This window comes from Arachis stenosperma, chromosome 4 (assembly GCF_014773155.1).
Source record: "Arachis stenosperma cultivar V10309 chromosome 4, arast.V10309.gnm1.PFL2, whole genome shotgun sequence".
NCBI lineage: Eukaryota > Viridiplantae > Streptophyta > Magnoliopsida > Fabales > Fabaceae > Arachis > Arachis stenosperma.
Genome location: NC_080380.1, coordinates 149,121,905 through 149,136,570, shown reverse-complemented (window position 1 = coordinate 149,136,570; position 14,666 = coordinate 149,121,905). Strand labels below are relative to the sequence as shown.

General features: G+C 33.7%; 2 protein-coding genes across 3 annotated transcripts; both read left to right on the top strand.

Moving 5' to 3' along the window:
- The first annotated feature begins 205 nt into the window (after window positions 1-205).
- Window positions 206-4,285, top strand: LOC130974081 (metal tolerance protein 11). 2 transcript variants are annotated; one of them, XM_057898831.1, is made up of 6 exons: window positions 206-618; window positions 1,777-1,886; window positions 2,058-2,303; window positions 2,606-2,686; window positions 2,780-3,013; window positions 3,582-4,285. In XM_057898831.1, exons 1-6 carry the CDS (start codon window positions 444-446, stop codon window positions 3,924-3,926), a joined length of 1,191 nt encoding a protein of 396 aa, XP_057754814.1. In that variant the 5' UTR covers window positions 206-443; the 3' UTR covers window positions 3,927-4,285. The 2 variants fall into 2 exon arrangements, with proteins under 2 accessions (XP_057754814.1, XP_057754815.1); XM_057898832.1 differs by lacking the exon at window positions 206-618 and adding an exon at window positions 973-1,141.
- Window positions 4,286-8,286: 4,001 nt separating this feature from the next.
- Window positions 8,287-14,624, top strand: LOC130973942 (probable sulfate transporter 4.2). The gene is made up of 17 exons (XM_057898641.1): window positions 8,287-8,777; window positions 8,972-9,020; window positions 9,592-9,793; window positions 10,305-10,473; window positions 10,640-10,705; window positions 10,788-10,895; window positions 11,248-11,355; window positions 11,455-11,520; window positions 11,731-11,791; window positions 11,923-12,050; window positions 12,333-12,374; window positions 12,801-12,917; window positions 13,348-13,399; window positions 13,510-13,648; window positions 13,719-13,807; window positions 14,013-14,089; window positions 14,184-14,624. Exons 1-17 carry the CDS (start codon window positions 8,427-8,429, stop codon window positions 14,511-14,513), a joined length of 2,154 nt encoding a protein of 717 aa, XP_057754624.1. The 5' UTR covers window positions 8,287-8,426; the 3' UTR covers window positions 14,514-14,624.
- The last annotated feature ends 42 nt before the right edge of the window (window positions 14,625-14,666 follow it).

Genomic DNA, 14,666 nt, shown 5'->3' with positions numbered 1-14,666 from the left:
TCATTCATGTGGCCCTTGTTCTGCGCAAAATCTCATCCGTCCACGTGTACAATACCCTCCACCACGCGCCAAAACCATCCATCGTCATCACCGCCCAACAAAACCATCACCACGTGTCGCGCGTGTGTCCTACTCTTTTAGTTTCAGCTACTAGTCACTCCTTCAGCTCATTTCTTTTTCATTCCTTTCAATTCCCCCCTCTCACGTTTCGAAACTATTTCAATTGTGTCTGCATCTTTATTACTAGCAAAGAAGAGAGAAGAAAGAAGAAAGTATATCATAGCATCAACACCAACCACAACGTTCTCCAAAATGCATCAATGCAATCACAACCGTTGATTCTTCTTCTTTCAAAATCTTGATCTACTTTTTTCAGTCAACAACGACGACGGCGAGAACGTTATAAACGACGGCGTTTTAGGGGTTTGTGGTGAACGGAGACAATGGTGGAGACGTTGGAGGTGCAAAGCGACGAACAGAGGTCGCTGCTGTCGCCGGACTCGAACAATGGCGACCGTTCATGGCGGTTGAACTTCGAAGGGTTTCAGATGTCGTCGCCGCACGCCGACAAGCAAGTGAAACCCTCACGTGGAATCCATGACTGCTACGGTGTTCTAGGTACAACACAAATTATAAAATCGAAATGGAAAAAAACAAAAGAGAAGGAACAAATGACGAAATAAGATGAAGATAAATTGAGTAATGATTCTAATTAGTACCTTAATTTGTAAGTGATTCAAATTAGTACCTCACATCGGTACTTGTCAGATGCTAATTTGATCGGAACATTACTATTTTGAGGGTGAATTTGAGGATTTACTGACAAATTAAAAAATTTTGCTATAACCTTTTTGGAATTTCTTTCGGTATTGGTTTTGTAGTATATTTTCTTGGAATCTGCTTTTTGTTATGATATGGTGAGGTTAATTTATTTATTGTGAGTGGGAATCTGGAATTTGCTTTCTATGAATGGTTGTAGTTAATTGCGAGCTTGTGCTTCTAGAGTTTTTGCTGTTTCTGTGTGTACGAGAAGGATTTAAGCTCCCTGTTTTATATTCTTTTGTATTATCTTTTGCTATATGAGTATACTGATACTATTTAGGGTTAGTTTTTCTCTTTCCGATGGTGGATTTCGTTCAAGGTGAAATTTCAGAGTTTGTCGTTGCATTTATGTTTGTTTGGCCTGGTTTGATAGTATTTATTGGAATTTTGTGTTTTGGCCTAAGGGTCTGTGACTCTGGGTATAAAGTGAAGGTCCTTGTGAAGAGTTGGGTGTTTTGGGGTTCTTTCCGTTTGCACAATAAGTTAGTAGCTTTTGGTGATTGGATTGTACACTTTCATGCTCCATGTTTTTAACTTGAAGAAGTTTCATGAAATGAAACTGGTGTATTATGTTTTGCATTTGGATTTTGGATCTTTTCCTTGTGTCTTTAAATGGAGTTTTGTTGCTTCTGTGATTCCTGCAGATTTATGGAAGGCTTTGCTTTTCAAGTTTACAATCTGTCTGCTTGTTTTCATATGACTTGCTTACTGTATTGTCTGGTTTATGGAGACTTTTTTCTTATTATTTTTGTGGTCCTTTAAATTAGGTTTATTTGTACTTGAGCTTTGAGTGTGCTACTGAATTTTCTTCATCCATGAATTCTTATGTGCGGATTTCTTTCTGAGAGGAGGTTAATTATATTTCTAACAAGTTTATTTTGAATGATGGTATCTGTATCTTACTCTTACCTACTGAAATTTGAAATGATATTTCTAAAAGTATTCATTCCTCAGGGCAAGAAGATAACATTGCTGAGTACTATCAGCAACAGGTTGAAGTGCTAGAGGGCTTTAATGAAATGGATGCCTTGGCAGAACGTGGTTTTATTCCTGGGATGTCAAAGGTCTATATTTCATTATGCTTTCTATGTTTCCAGCTGAGTTTTCCAAACAAATTGATGTCCATATAATCGACTAGAGTAAAAAGTGGTTATATAAATAAGCCACTATTGAAATATATTTTAACGTTCCAAATACATCAGTGCCTTTGGCTGAATATCCAATTTTGTGTACAGGAGGAGCAGGAAAAGCTAGCAAGAAGCGAGACGTTTGCCATCAGACTATCAAATGTAGCAAACATGGTTCTCTTTATTGCTAAGGTCTATGCATCAATCAGAAGTGGTTCCTTGGCCATCATTGCATCCACTTTGGACTCGCTTCTTGATCTCCTGTCTGGATTCATACTCTGGTTTACTGCATTTTCCATGCAAACACCGAACCCGTATCAGTACCCTATAGGAAAAAAGCGAATGCAACCTTTGGTTAGTTCTCCTAATTTATATTCTTTTTGAGAATGTCTGAATATCAACTTATGTTCTTGCCTGTCATACAAAGAGTTGGTATTTTTCTGTTTCCCTATCTTCTTGGCTCTTGGGATTTACTTTATAATTAAATCAGATATTGAGAAAGATTACTATGATATAGTTTGGTTCTGTTGTGTAATTGTGTAATGCGTACATATGTTCCATGGATAAAGCATAAAAGAAAATTTCATCGATAATTCTCTAACGGATAATCATGTTTTCATCTTGCCACTAAATATTGAATTGAAAACTGGTTGCAGGGGATTCTTGTTTTTGCCTCTGTTATGGCAACACTAGGATTGCAAATTATTTTGGAGTCAATGCGGACACTATTATCTGATGTAAGTTGATTATTCGTTATGAAGTTGACATGCAAATGGATAACAATATATCGTGTTTCTCTAATCTAATCCATTGCATAATAACAACTCCAGGAAAATGCATTCAGCTTGACCAGAGAACAAGAGCAGTGGATTGTTGGTATTATGCTTTCAGTGACGTTGGTCAAATTCCTCCTAATGATCTATTGCCGCTCCTTTACTAATGAGATTGTCAAAGCCTATGCCCAAGATCACTTTTTTGATGTGATCACGAATGTCATTGGTCTCATTGCTGCACTTTTGGCAAATTATGTCGATGATTGGATGGATCCTGTTGGTGCTATCATTGTAAGTGAATATTCCCTCTTTGTTTAATGGTTTGAACTGCTGTTTTGTTAGCCAAAGAAAAGGACACACAAGTCTTCTGCCAAACTCTCCATGAATTTATGTTGAGTTCTGATTCATACCTAGGAGTAAAAGCTAATGAACCAAAATATACAAAAATGATATTTTTATTCCTCACATTCATTGACAACAGTGACCATCTCTGCATTAGCTTCTGCTGTCCTCCTGTATTTTTGCAATTTATTCCATTTTATGGAAATCAATATCCTGTGCAAAAGGGACCTGGTTAGACGATTGCAACTGTCAAATTAGCCTCGTAATTTTTGTACTCTCTCTTCCATGAATTATTGCATGTTATGATGGTTTGATGCATACAGCATACCTTTTATATCATACTCTAGACTTCTAAGATTTAAAGAACAATCATTAGTCCTTTTGAGCATTACCATATTGTGATGGAAGCGATGCCATATTATCACTATTTATGTTTACTTGCCAGCCTATATAATAGCTTGCAACATATAACTTTCAATTGCCTTACTTATGGTTATGGCTGACTCTTCTACTACAGCTGGCTTTGTACACTATCCGCACATGGTCATTGACAGTGCTGGAAAATGTGAATTCCCTGGTTGGAAGATCAGCTGCACCAGAGTATCTTCAGAAACTAACATACCTCTGCTGGAACCACCACAAGGCCGTGCGGCACATTGACACTGTGCGTGCTTACACTTTTGGGTCTCACTACTTTGTTGAGGTTGATATTGTCCTGCCTTCTGATATGCCCTTGCAAGAGGCTCATGACATTGGGGAATCACTGCAAGAAAAGCTTGAGCTTTTGCCTGAGATTGAACGCGCCTTTGTTCATCTTGATTATGAGTACAGTCACAAGCCTGAGCATGCCCAATCCCATTGATAGCAGCAATTAGGAAATGCAATGCCTTGCCATCAATTGTAAATGTGAACCATTGCACTTGGATTCAACTCTAAAGTTGCTAATCTTCCACATAACCCTGTCATGCATCATAAGTTCTTAAATCTCAACTTGGTAATATATGCCCCAAGTGTATGTCATGATAGGAAAATCATGCAGAGATCCTTGAACATCCCAGAGCACTATAGTAGCTGAAATAGAATCTTTGCTTCTACCTCTATTCAGGTACAGTATCACCCTTGTATTGTATCTCAATATAGGGTGCTGGTTAAAATGCGCAAATATAATGTTTCCTTGGACCAGTTTCATGATTAAACTATAGGATGTGTTTTTTTCTAGTTCATGTTTTTGCCTTACAATTTTCCGTGATTGAAAAACAATACATGTGAGGGCTTTAACATCAAAGATCAATCTGGTAAGTTGCCAAATTAAAGATGAATTTCACGAGTAATATCAAGTGATTCGAATATTTAGATAACATATCCGCAAAGGTTATGCATAACTTTCATCTTCGATTTGAACATTTCTGTAACTCTTTCACACACACACACAGATATATATATATATATATATATATATATATATATATATATATATATATATATATATATGGGAAGGTCTTTAAATAAATATCAAACGAGCTGGTTTTATTTCGTGACGTGCAAATGAGTCTGTGGATCAACCGATGAAGTCAAGGCAGATAAAATATAATATTAATATGCCATGTGCGACACGTTGGACGTATGAAATTCAAAATGGATCCAACAAACAAGATATTTATTTGATGAGTTATGTTATGTGTATATCAAAATCAGTCTTCATTATAAAATACATATATATAAATACATTAAATAACTAATTTTAATGGCTGATTTTGGTGTACAAATAGTATTTTTTTATTTAATTTCATGTCTTTTTACACTAAGCATCATTTTCTGTTTTTTGTTTTCTGAGAATGTTAGGGGATAACATTAATTTAAGAGAAAACTGACGATTATCTAATTTTTTAATAATAATAAAACTATCGTTGTAAAGAGAAACATTTTTTCTTTTACGTATAGTATAATACGAAATTAAATTAAGACAAACAATGGGACGCACACTATATTTAAAACTAAAAGTTTATCTCAATTTTGCACGAACCATCTAATTTTGTGATTATACGACAATTTAGGTGTGTTATCCCTAACCATATGCAACCTGACATAAAGTCATAAACAATCGAACCACCAAAAAAAAAAAAAAACGATGGTGCATGAGTCCATGCTATACATGTCTTCGGATTTCGGAACTAAGAATTCATAATATATATAATTACCTAGTCTTATTCGATCGCTTTGTGTTGATTTCAAAACATGAAAATGATACTATCACTTAAGTCAGAGAGAGTATTTAAAACATAAAAGGTTAATAATGTAAATAGAAAACTGCTTAGATAAGGTAACATACATCTACTGAGAATTTAGATCTTCAGTTGCGTGTTCAATAAAGACTTGTTAACCTATTTGTTAATTGTAATTAGTATGCGACTATTTCATAGCATGTATTGCGTAACACCTCAATATAAAATTCTAAAACATGCGTGATTCTATTTCATAAACCTTGACAATGAAAGAAAGAAAGAGTAATCACCATCTTTGTTCCATCTTTAGAATAATTTATTTAAAACTTATTATATATATATATATATATATATATATATATATATATATATATATATATATATTCAAGTGCCATAATATTCCATCGTTTTAATTTCAAGTGACATGATAAATAATAATCTAATAGTCTAATATAATGACTAATAACGATTAAACCATTATCTTTGAAAATATTTGATATCAAATACGTTTGCCACCCTAAGATACTATAATCCCATCTACATATGCATATATATTTTCTAATTAGACGGGTGGTTAATTTACTGTTTGTTTAAATAAGCAAATGATTCAAATCTCGTATTGTGTATGTATGAAAACGAAAATATTGATGCACCAGGGTATCTATCAGGTCGGAAGCCCAATGATTAATTTCTCAGGTATTGCAGAGGCAAAGTGGGCGACCCTCCCAAGCAAGCAAACTCCATTATCATATCCTCCAGTGGGTATCAAACCCGGGAGAAATGGTTAAAGGATACAGACCCTCGTCCATCTGTGCCAACTTGGGTTGGTTGATACATAAATTTTAATGTTCCATAAGCAATTATAATAAAGTTGTTCATATCATTGACTGTGACAACATCCTTCATACAATAATAAGCACATTATATAGCAAAATACATTAAATACAAGTGATGGTCCAATGCCTATTTTCATGACCTGATTATTACCTGACAAGTTAGGTGCATCATTGTGTAACTTTATAACCAAATTTTATTCCATTTTATTTTATAATTTTTTTGTGAAAATACTATTTAAATTTTAATGAACCCCAATTAGTTTGATTTAAGTTAGTTGATACAAAATGAAGTTTTTAAGATATATTTGATCCAATCATAGTACAGTGTGAATACAAAAATTCAGTTATAAATTAATCTTTGTGTATAAAAATTATATTTGGCTTTTCAAAAAAAAAAGTCATTATATTGTTGTTATAAACAAGTTTGATTATTTGTCTATTATTAATTTGATTATTCTAATAATTATTATTTAATTAAAAAATATAAATTAATATATATAAATATATAATGCCTAATTTAATCACTTAACATATTGTATTAAGTATTTCTGTTAAGAAAATGAATATCAAGAGTTTAAATACAGTCTTATTACTGCTTTAGTAGATTCTTAATTAATTATTAATGAAAATATATTAAGTGATGAAAAGCAAGTTTCTTTAGATAATTAAATATTCCCATAAGTAGTCAATGACAATAGTTTTCACTATAAAAAGGTGAAATACTTAACAAAATAGAACTTTATAGCTATATTGATTAAGAGTAGTATAAAATTTAAAAGATTAAGAGTAGTATACAATTTTATAAGAAAGCTGATTAAGCCAAATCCATCATTAAAAAAAAAAAAACTTGCTTGCAGTTGCAGGGTATCCAATAATATTTTTAGATCTTCCTGAAAAGACGTCTAGGTTCACCTCAATCATTCAAAGTTGAGCTACTTATTATAAATAATATAAAATTCACAGCTAATAATATATCGACAAATGTCTTCATTGTTCATTATTTATTTGCTTTTGTGAAAATATGATTGGCTTTCTATAGAATTAATTCAACCCACCAATATGGGCACATACATTATGGCCATCATTTCAATTTTCCCCATAGATCATATGGCATATCGAATCATGAATAACTAATAATGAAATCCTATAAGAAATTATTAATTTCATCATAGAGTAAATGATATTTTGTCCTTTTATGAGGGGAAGATTCATTTTTTTTTTCCACCTCACTATTCGATTCATGAAGTGGAGCTTAAGCCATTTGACTAATAAACCATCAAAGAATAAACAACTGAAGATTTGGTTTCCCACGTTTCTTCTTTCCTTCCCTCCTCCAATAATTATTCATAGGAAGAATACTAAATCATGCCGATCAATATTTTCAAAAATATCTATAATTTAAAATCATATATATATATATATATATATATATATAACTCACAATTAATAACTAAAATTTCAATCATTTCAAAAATTTGAATATATATAAAATTTAATTTTGATATACTAAAAATATAAAGTAATTTTATACGTATATCTAATTATATAACACTATATCAATAAAAATAACTTTTTTTTACTTTAACATTGTAAATAGTCATAAAAAAATGAATGTGATAATACAATTATTAAAATATTTTATACTATTAATGTATTAAAATTAAACTATATATATATATATATATATATATATATATATATATATCAACTAATTTTTTTTAATGTGATACACTAGCACTTAAATTTAATAAAACATGATTTTTCATATATTTTTTGGTTTAATAGACTAAAAATTAATATTTATTTAATCAGACAAATCAATTGACTAATTTGACCAAACAAAATTGCATATTAGAACACTAAATATGAGATCTATAAAAATATCTAAGAAATAGTAATATAATTTACAAAAATAAAGAGTAAAATCCACATTTGTTTAACTGTTAAATTTTTCTACAGGAGAAATTGACTAAAAGCTTTTCACATGACATCAGTTAGATTATTTCTCAATCAACTTTCCTTATTATTATTATTATTATTATTATTATTATTATTATTATTATTATTATTATTATTATATAAAAGATTTTTGTGTCCCATCTTACCCTTCAGTTCTTCTGATTTGTGTCTCATTCAGTTTTTCTTTTCCCTTTTAATTCTCCATCACTACCTATGCCTATGCGCCACAACCACTAGTTAGTTATACTTTCAAACTTTCAACTTCGAAACTCATTCCCACGCGCCACACGCGCCACGCACGCGCATGCTCTGAAATACCATCACCGAAATGCGCCGGCGCTGCGCATGGAGATAACCTACGCATCCCCCAGCTTCGCCGACCTCTCTTCAGCCTCCATGACGTCGCCGGCGACCAACACTACCTCCGCTGCCGCCGGAACAGCCACATCCCGTCCGGTCAGGATCATCCCCCTTCAGCACCCGAACATTACGAGGACGTCTTCTTCTTCGTCTTCCTCGTCGCCGCCGCCGTTTCCGTTCTCTCGGTGGGCGATGAAGCTCCGGCGAATGACGTGGATCGAGTGGATCGAGTTCTTCCTACCTTGCATGCGATGGATTCGCACTTACAAATGGCGCGAGTACTTCCAGACCGATCTCATGGCCGGCATCACCGTCGGCGTCATGCTCGTTCCTCAGGTAACTCATGCTTTTTTCGTTGCCGAGAAAAAACGGAGGAAAATTTGAATGAGTTCTTATTTGAATTGCTAAGTTGAGTTCGTGTTTGGTAAATGATTAATTGTTAATAGATAATAGTTTCTTTCTTAATCTGTGATTTCATTATAAGCTGTTTTTAACTAAGCTGCTTATTGCTCGTTCGTTCGTTCATGCAGTCGATGTCTTATGCAAAATTAGCAGGACTGCAACCGATATATGGACTTTGTAAGATTGCTCATCTCTGCTATGATGTTGAACGGTTAATGAAGTTTTTCGATTATGCATGTAACGTAGTTAAGCATAGCTTCATGAATTTCTAAATTTTACTCATCTCTCTCTCTCTCTGTTTTTGAGTGATTGTATGTGGGAAAAGGTGATAGAGGCCAATGGCAATGTTTTCTTTACTGGAAGAACTAAAATAGTAGATGAGAAAGAAAAAAAGATGAGCAAATTGATACAAAATTATGAATGAGTTTTTCCAACTTAGACAAAACCAATAGAACTCTCAAGTTGTTGACATTGTTTGATTTAGATTCAAAAATAGTTTTCTTTTCTTTTTTTCTTTTATCAAATCATCTATGCACAAAATAAACATATACCGTGTCTTCCAAGCATCTCCCAGAGTTTGATTCTTACGAATCAAGTGTTGTTCATACCATGCTGATCTTAAAACATGCTATGCTTTTGCTTTCATTACTTTTGTAGCTTGCATTATTTGTGTGTCATATATTCTTGTTGCTTATATCCTGAAGTTCTATGTAATATTTTGTTATTAAATGTTATCTTTGCAAGGAAGACTCTGGATTTGTTCCCCTATTAGTGTATGGGCTATTTGGTTCTTCTCGCCAGCTTGCAGTTGGTCCAGTCGCATTGGTTTCTCTCTTATGCTCCAATGTGCTAAGTAGCATAGCTGACCCATCCAGTGAATTATACACCGAACTGGCAATACTATTGGCTCTTATGGTTGGGATAATGGAGTGCATAATGGGAATCTTGAGGTAATTTTGTCATTCTCATTTTCTGAATATAGGTTTAGTATTTTACCAAGGCTATGGATACATGCATGGGCATTTCCTTAAACGTTGTTTCTCCCTTTATGTACTGGTATCTGAATATCTGATAATTTAACCAAATATATAGTTGTACTTTATTTTCACCATGCGTGTTAAATTGATCAAATAATTATTTTGATACAATGCCTTTGAATCGATATAGGGCTGTGTTAGCCTTGTGACATTGTCCTAATGTATGGACACGATGTAATGATGTCTTTGGATTCATTTGGAATATGGCTTTATTACAATTAAGGTTAAGGACGATAAACATGCTTGTATAAATTGACATGATGATTCTAACGGATTAATTGAAATATGAGTACCGTAACCAAGACTCCAAGAGGAGGGATGGGACTCTTGTGGCACCTGTTATACTTCAAACAAACAATTGAGCATCAACCAAGTTTTTTCTTATGAAAAGGATTTTAAGAGACTTGTCTTTTGGTTGTTTCAGGCTGGGGTGGTTGATTCGTTTCATTAGCCATTCAGTGATATCTGGGTTTACAACTTCTTCAGCTATCATCATTGGTTTATCTCAAGCAAAATACTTCTTGGGATACGATGTAGTCAATAGTAGCAAAATCATACCACTGGTTGAGAGTATAATAGCTGGAGCACATAAGGTATGCATTACCGTCCTTGCGTTGCTTGGTTAACTTGAACTAGAATCAGTGCATGTATGACTTTCTATTGAATTTTCAAGTAAATAAGTTGTTGTTCATATAACTATCATGGAAAATTGTTCCTTCTGCATTTCTTTATTAACAGAGGAGGTTTTTTCATTTGTAGTTTAAATGGCAGCCTTTTGTGATGGGGTCAATTATGCTTGCAATACTACTTACCATGAAACACCTGGTATGTACATATCCGGTATTTGCTAAAACGTTTACCTTTTCGTGTCAGCTTCCTATTCATTGTGTTGACATTATACATTCAGGGAAAATCAAGGAAGCAGCTAAGATTTTTAAGAGCCGCAGGTCCCCTCACTGCAGTAGTTCTGGGAACTATCTTTGCGAAAATATTTCATCCATCATCAATTTCTCTGGTGAGTACCTAAAAAGACGTGACAAACTATTGGCCTTGCAATGCACTGGTAATATTACTACTCAAACATTTGACTCTCATGGTTCTACAATGCTCAAGAAACTTATTGTATACTTCCATGTCCTCTGATTATTACCCTAAATGACTGTCATGAATGAGAAAAATGTGCTTTGTTATTTGTACAGATAATTGATTTTTGTATTATACGTGACTGTAGTATTCAGAGTTTTGGACTTTGGGTTATTCTCTTTGAAATAATTTATAAATGTTCTCCTGTAAATGAGAGCTATTGATACATGAAGCTGATCAAATCCAATAACAAACTGATTAATATTGTACTGACTTTTGACTAGGTGGGAGATATACCTCAGGGCCTTCCGACATTTTCTGTTCCTAAAGCTTTCGGGTATGCAGAATCTTTAATTCCAACTGCTGCTCTTATAACTGGTGTGGCGATATTGGTAAGGTCTCCTTTTTTCTTTCATTGGGTTTTTCTATTTGAGCTTAATTAAAATAGTAGCTTGGCAGTTTGTTCTAGAATCATATAAATTTCCAAACAGGAATCTGTGGGTATTGCCAAGGCATTAGCAGCTAAAAATGGGTACGAGTTGGACTCAAATCAAGAGGTATATCTCTTTCCAAAGCATTTACAATGCCTGTTTGTTGCAGTTGTATAGAAGTATCTCCAGTCTAGTTATCTGTCCTGAGATACGGGATGGATATTGCCAGTAAAACTCATAGCAATTATTGGATTGGATACTTTTGGTTTTTTCTTTTATTTCATGTTTATGCAATAATCCAGATTGTATTTAATTTATTTCTGGTTTCCTGGATAGTTGGTTGGGCTTGGTGTTTCGAATGTTCTTGGCTCATTCTTTTCAGCATACCCTACTACAGGTGAGACTTCTGTGCGACTCTGAAAATATTTGGCTTTCTGCCATACCAAAGCATCAATTGATTTCGGAATTATGACCTAACTAGCTCAAAAAATATATTGAAACAATTTTCATTTATTCTGAATAATACAGGTTCATTTTCAAGGTCAGCTGTTAACAATGAAAGCGGTGCCAAATCTGGAGTATCTGGGATTGTTTCTGGAATTATAGTGACCTGTGCACTTTTGTTCTTTACTCCATTGTTTGAGTACATACCTCAGGTTTGTTTTCATGTCTTTTATAGACCATATGCTGTGGTTGAAAAGGTTTTTCTTGCAGTTGTCTGTTTCAGACTAAATAAGTTCAAATGGAGATTCTACTACAGCAAAATGCTGGAATTCAATCATAAAACTTAGAACAATGTTCACTAGTAAATAGCATTAAAATTTGAGAAATTATTTAACTTTATCTTTCCTTTCTATTGAATTTAAACTTCTTTCTGAATATGCATTTTCAGTACTGAGTTAGTGCTTACTATGAATTTTATTGTCCCAAAAATCCAGTGTGGTCTTGCTGCTATTGTTGTCTCTGCTGTGATAGGTCTGGTAAGAATTCCCCCTTTCTACTAATGAATTAATTTCATGTTCAATTTCTATGGATAGTTAGAAGTGATATATTTACTTAGTTCCAGAGGAAAAAAACGAAGGAAGAAGTAATGTTAGTACTTATATGTAGTGGAAAATTGGAAAACTTAATTAGAGTTTACTTCTATCTTTGTTCTCACTGCTATGAGATATTGTTTGATCATTTTATTCTAGCTTGGATACGATGAAAAATCAGCTCATTAGTAATTTTTATACATTAAATGTCTTCTTTTCTATCTCATCTAATTTTTAAAATTTGTTGATTCGAGAGATTATCTTTTGTAGCAGCTAAATCATTTAATGTCATGCTCATCTAAACTCAATTGTGAATGTTTTGTAGGCTATCGCTTTTTACACATCTCAGTATTTACTTTATGATTCTTTCAGGTAGATTATGATGAGGCCATCTTTTTGTGGCGTGTAGATAAAAAGGATTTTCTTCTTTGGACCATTACTAGCATTACAACGTTGTTCTTTGGTATTGAAGTTGGTGTACTTGTTGGGGTGAGTACAAGGTGAACTAAAAATGCATATTCATTGTGGAGAAGTCTTTATTTGGTCAGGCATATTCTTTATGGAATAGACTTTTTATTGGATAGAACCCTTCTTGTTTCACTCGGAGATGATGGATAAGCCATTTCTCAGGGTGTTGATCTCATTCCAATGGAACTATGTAAGATGATTTCTTTGTATTTGTATTTGATCGGATATGGGTTCGCACACATAATAAATTGACACCCTAAAGCCTGAACATTGTCATCTTGATTTCACCCTTCAAAGGTAACCTAATCAATGGAGATGTAAACATGAAAAGTCCATGTCCATTCTCAACTTGAGAGGATGTTTATTTTTAGTAGTCTTGCAAAATTAGTTGCATTCTCTATATTCTAAGCTAATCATTTTTTCTGACTAAATAAAGGTTTTGAAATTGTAGGTTGGTGTCTCACTTGCCTTTGTCATTCATGAGTCAGCAAATCCACATATTGGTAAGTTGATTGGTCTAGTAATAGTCTTTAGACTCTTTAGATTATTCTTGTCTTATCTTGTGAAAAACACTCTAGTATTGCTGACATTATTATTTTGCTGTGAGCTGCAGCTGTTTTGGGTCGTTTGCCAGGGACAACTGTTTATAGAAATGTTAAACAGTATCCTGAAGCATATACATACAACGGAATTGTAATAGTTCGTATTGATGCTCCTATTTATTTTGCAAACACAAGTTATATAAAGGACAGGTAAGAAACCATTTGTAGTTGGAGTTTCTTTCTAATCGAGTGCTTTAATTCAATTAGTGTTCTCCATCAGGTTGCGGGAATATGAAATCGATTTTGTTAATTCTACAAGCCGCTGCCCCGAGGTTGAAAGAATTTACTTTGTGATTCTAGAGATGGCACGTAAGTCTTGCCTTTTTTCACAAATTAGCATACTGCATACGGACAAATAAAATTCTGGACATGCTCTGATTTGCTTCCTTGACACTATAATTTTTCCTTTTTCAGTTTTGTATTGTCTTTGATGTTCTGATTAATGATCATTGAAAGTACTTTCCTAGTTAAGAAACACCTAAAAAATTTTCATATGGACTTGTGATGATTGCAGCTGTGACCTATATAGACTCTAGTGCTGTTCAGGCTCTGAAAGACTTGTATCAGGAGTACAAATTACGGGGCATCCAGGTACAATGAAATTTCATTTACACTTCAATTCGAATGTTCGAAATTCTTCCCAAGTATCATTACCACCAACGAAATTGGGTCTTGTTACTTGCAGATTGCAATATCAAATCCAAGCCCAGAGGTTCTTCTTACCTTGTCTAGGTCTGGGGTGGTGGATCTGATCGGCAAAGAGTGGTACTTTGTGAGGGTACATGATGCTGTTCAAGTTTGCTTGCAGCGTGTTCAAAACCTTAAAGGAGTATCCAACGGTTCATCAAGAGCACCCACTCTTTCAGAAGACAAACCAAGCTTGCTTGAGCGATTACTAAAACAGAGAGGAGAAAACTTGTCAATTACCGACTTGGAGTCTGGTAATGGCAGACCTCCACCCTCCAATAATGACAAAGCTTCCCATTTGGAACCGTTGTTACCAAAACAACAGTGAAGTTTTCTTTCTAGGTTTAGTGTAAAAAAAATGTATTTGCCATTATTTTGAATTGTATGATTGTTGTAAAATGTACTGAATAAACTTTCAAGCAATAATTTTTTTGTGAAACTCTCACTTTTTGTTATGCGTTTTGGATTGTGTATATTCAAA

Bases quoted from the DNA above. Each gene is read 5' to 3' on its own strand.
- LOC130974081 (XM_057898831.1), top strand. From the start codon at position 444: ATGGTGGAGACGTTGGAGGTGCAAAGCGACGAACAGAGGTCGCTGCTG. The intron at 2,304-2,605 runs GTTAGTTCTCCT...AACTGGTTGCAG, and splicing joins AAAAGCGAATGCAACCTTTG to GGGATTCTTGTTTTTGCCTC. The intron at 2,687-2,779 runs GTAAGTTGATTA...TAACAACTCCAG, and splicing joins TGCGGACACTATTATCTGAT to GAAAATGCATTCAGCTTGAC.
- LOC130973942 (XM_057898641.1), top strand. From the start codon at position 8,427: ATGGAGATAACCTACGCATCCCCCAGCTTCGCCGACCTCTCTTCAGCC. The intron at 10,706-10,787 runs GTATGTACATAT...TTATACATTCAG, and splicing joins TACTTACCATGAAACACCTG to GGAAAATCAAGGAAGCAGCT. The intron at 12,051-12,332 runs GTTTGTTTTCAT...CCAAAAATCCAG, and splicing joins TGTTTGAGTACATACCTCAG to TGTGGTCTTGCTGCTATTGT.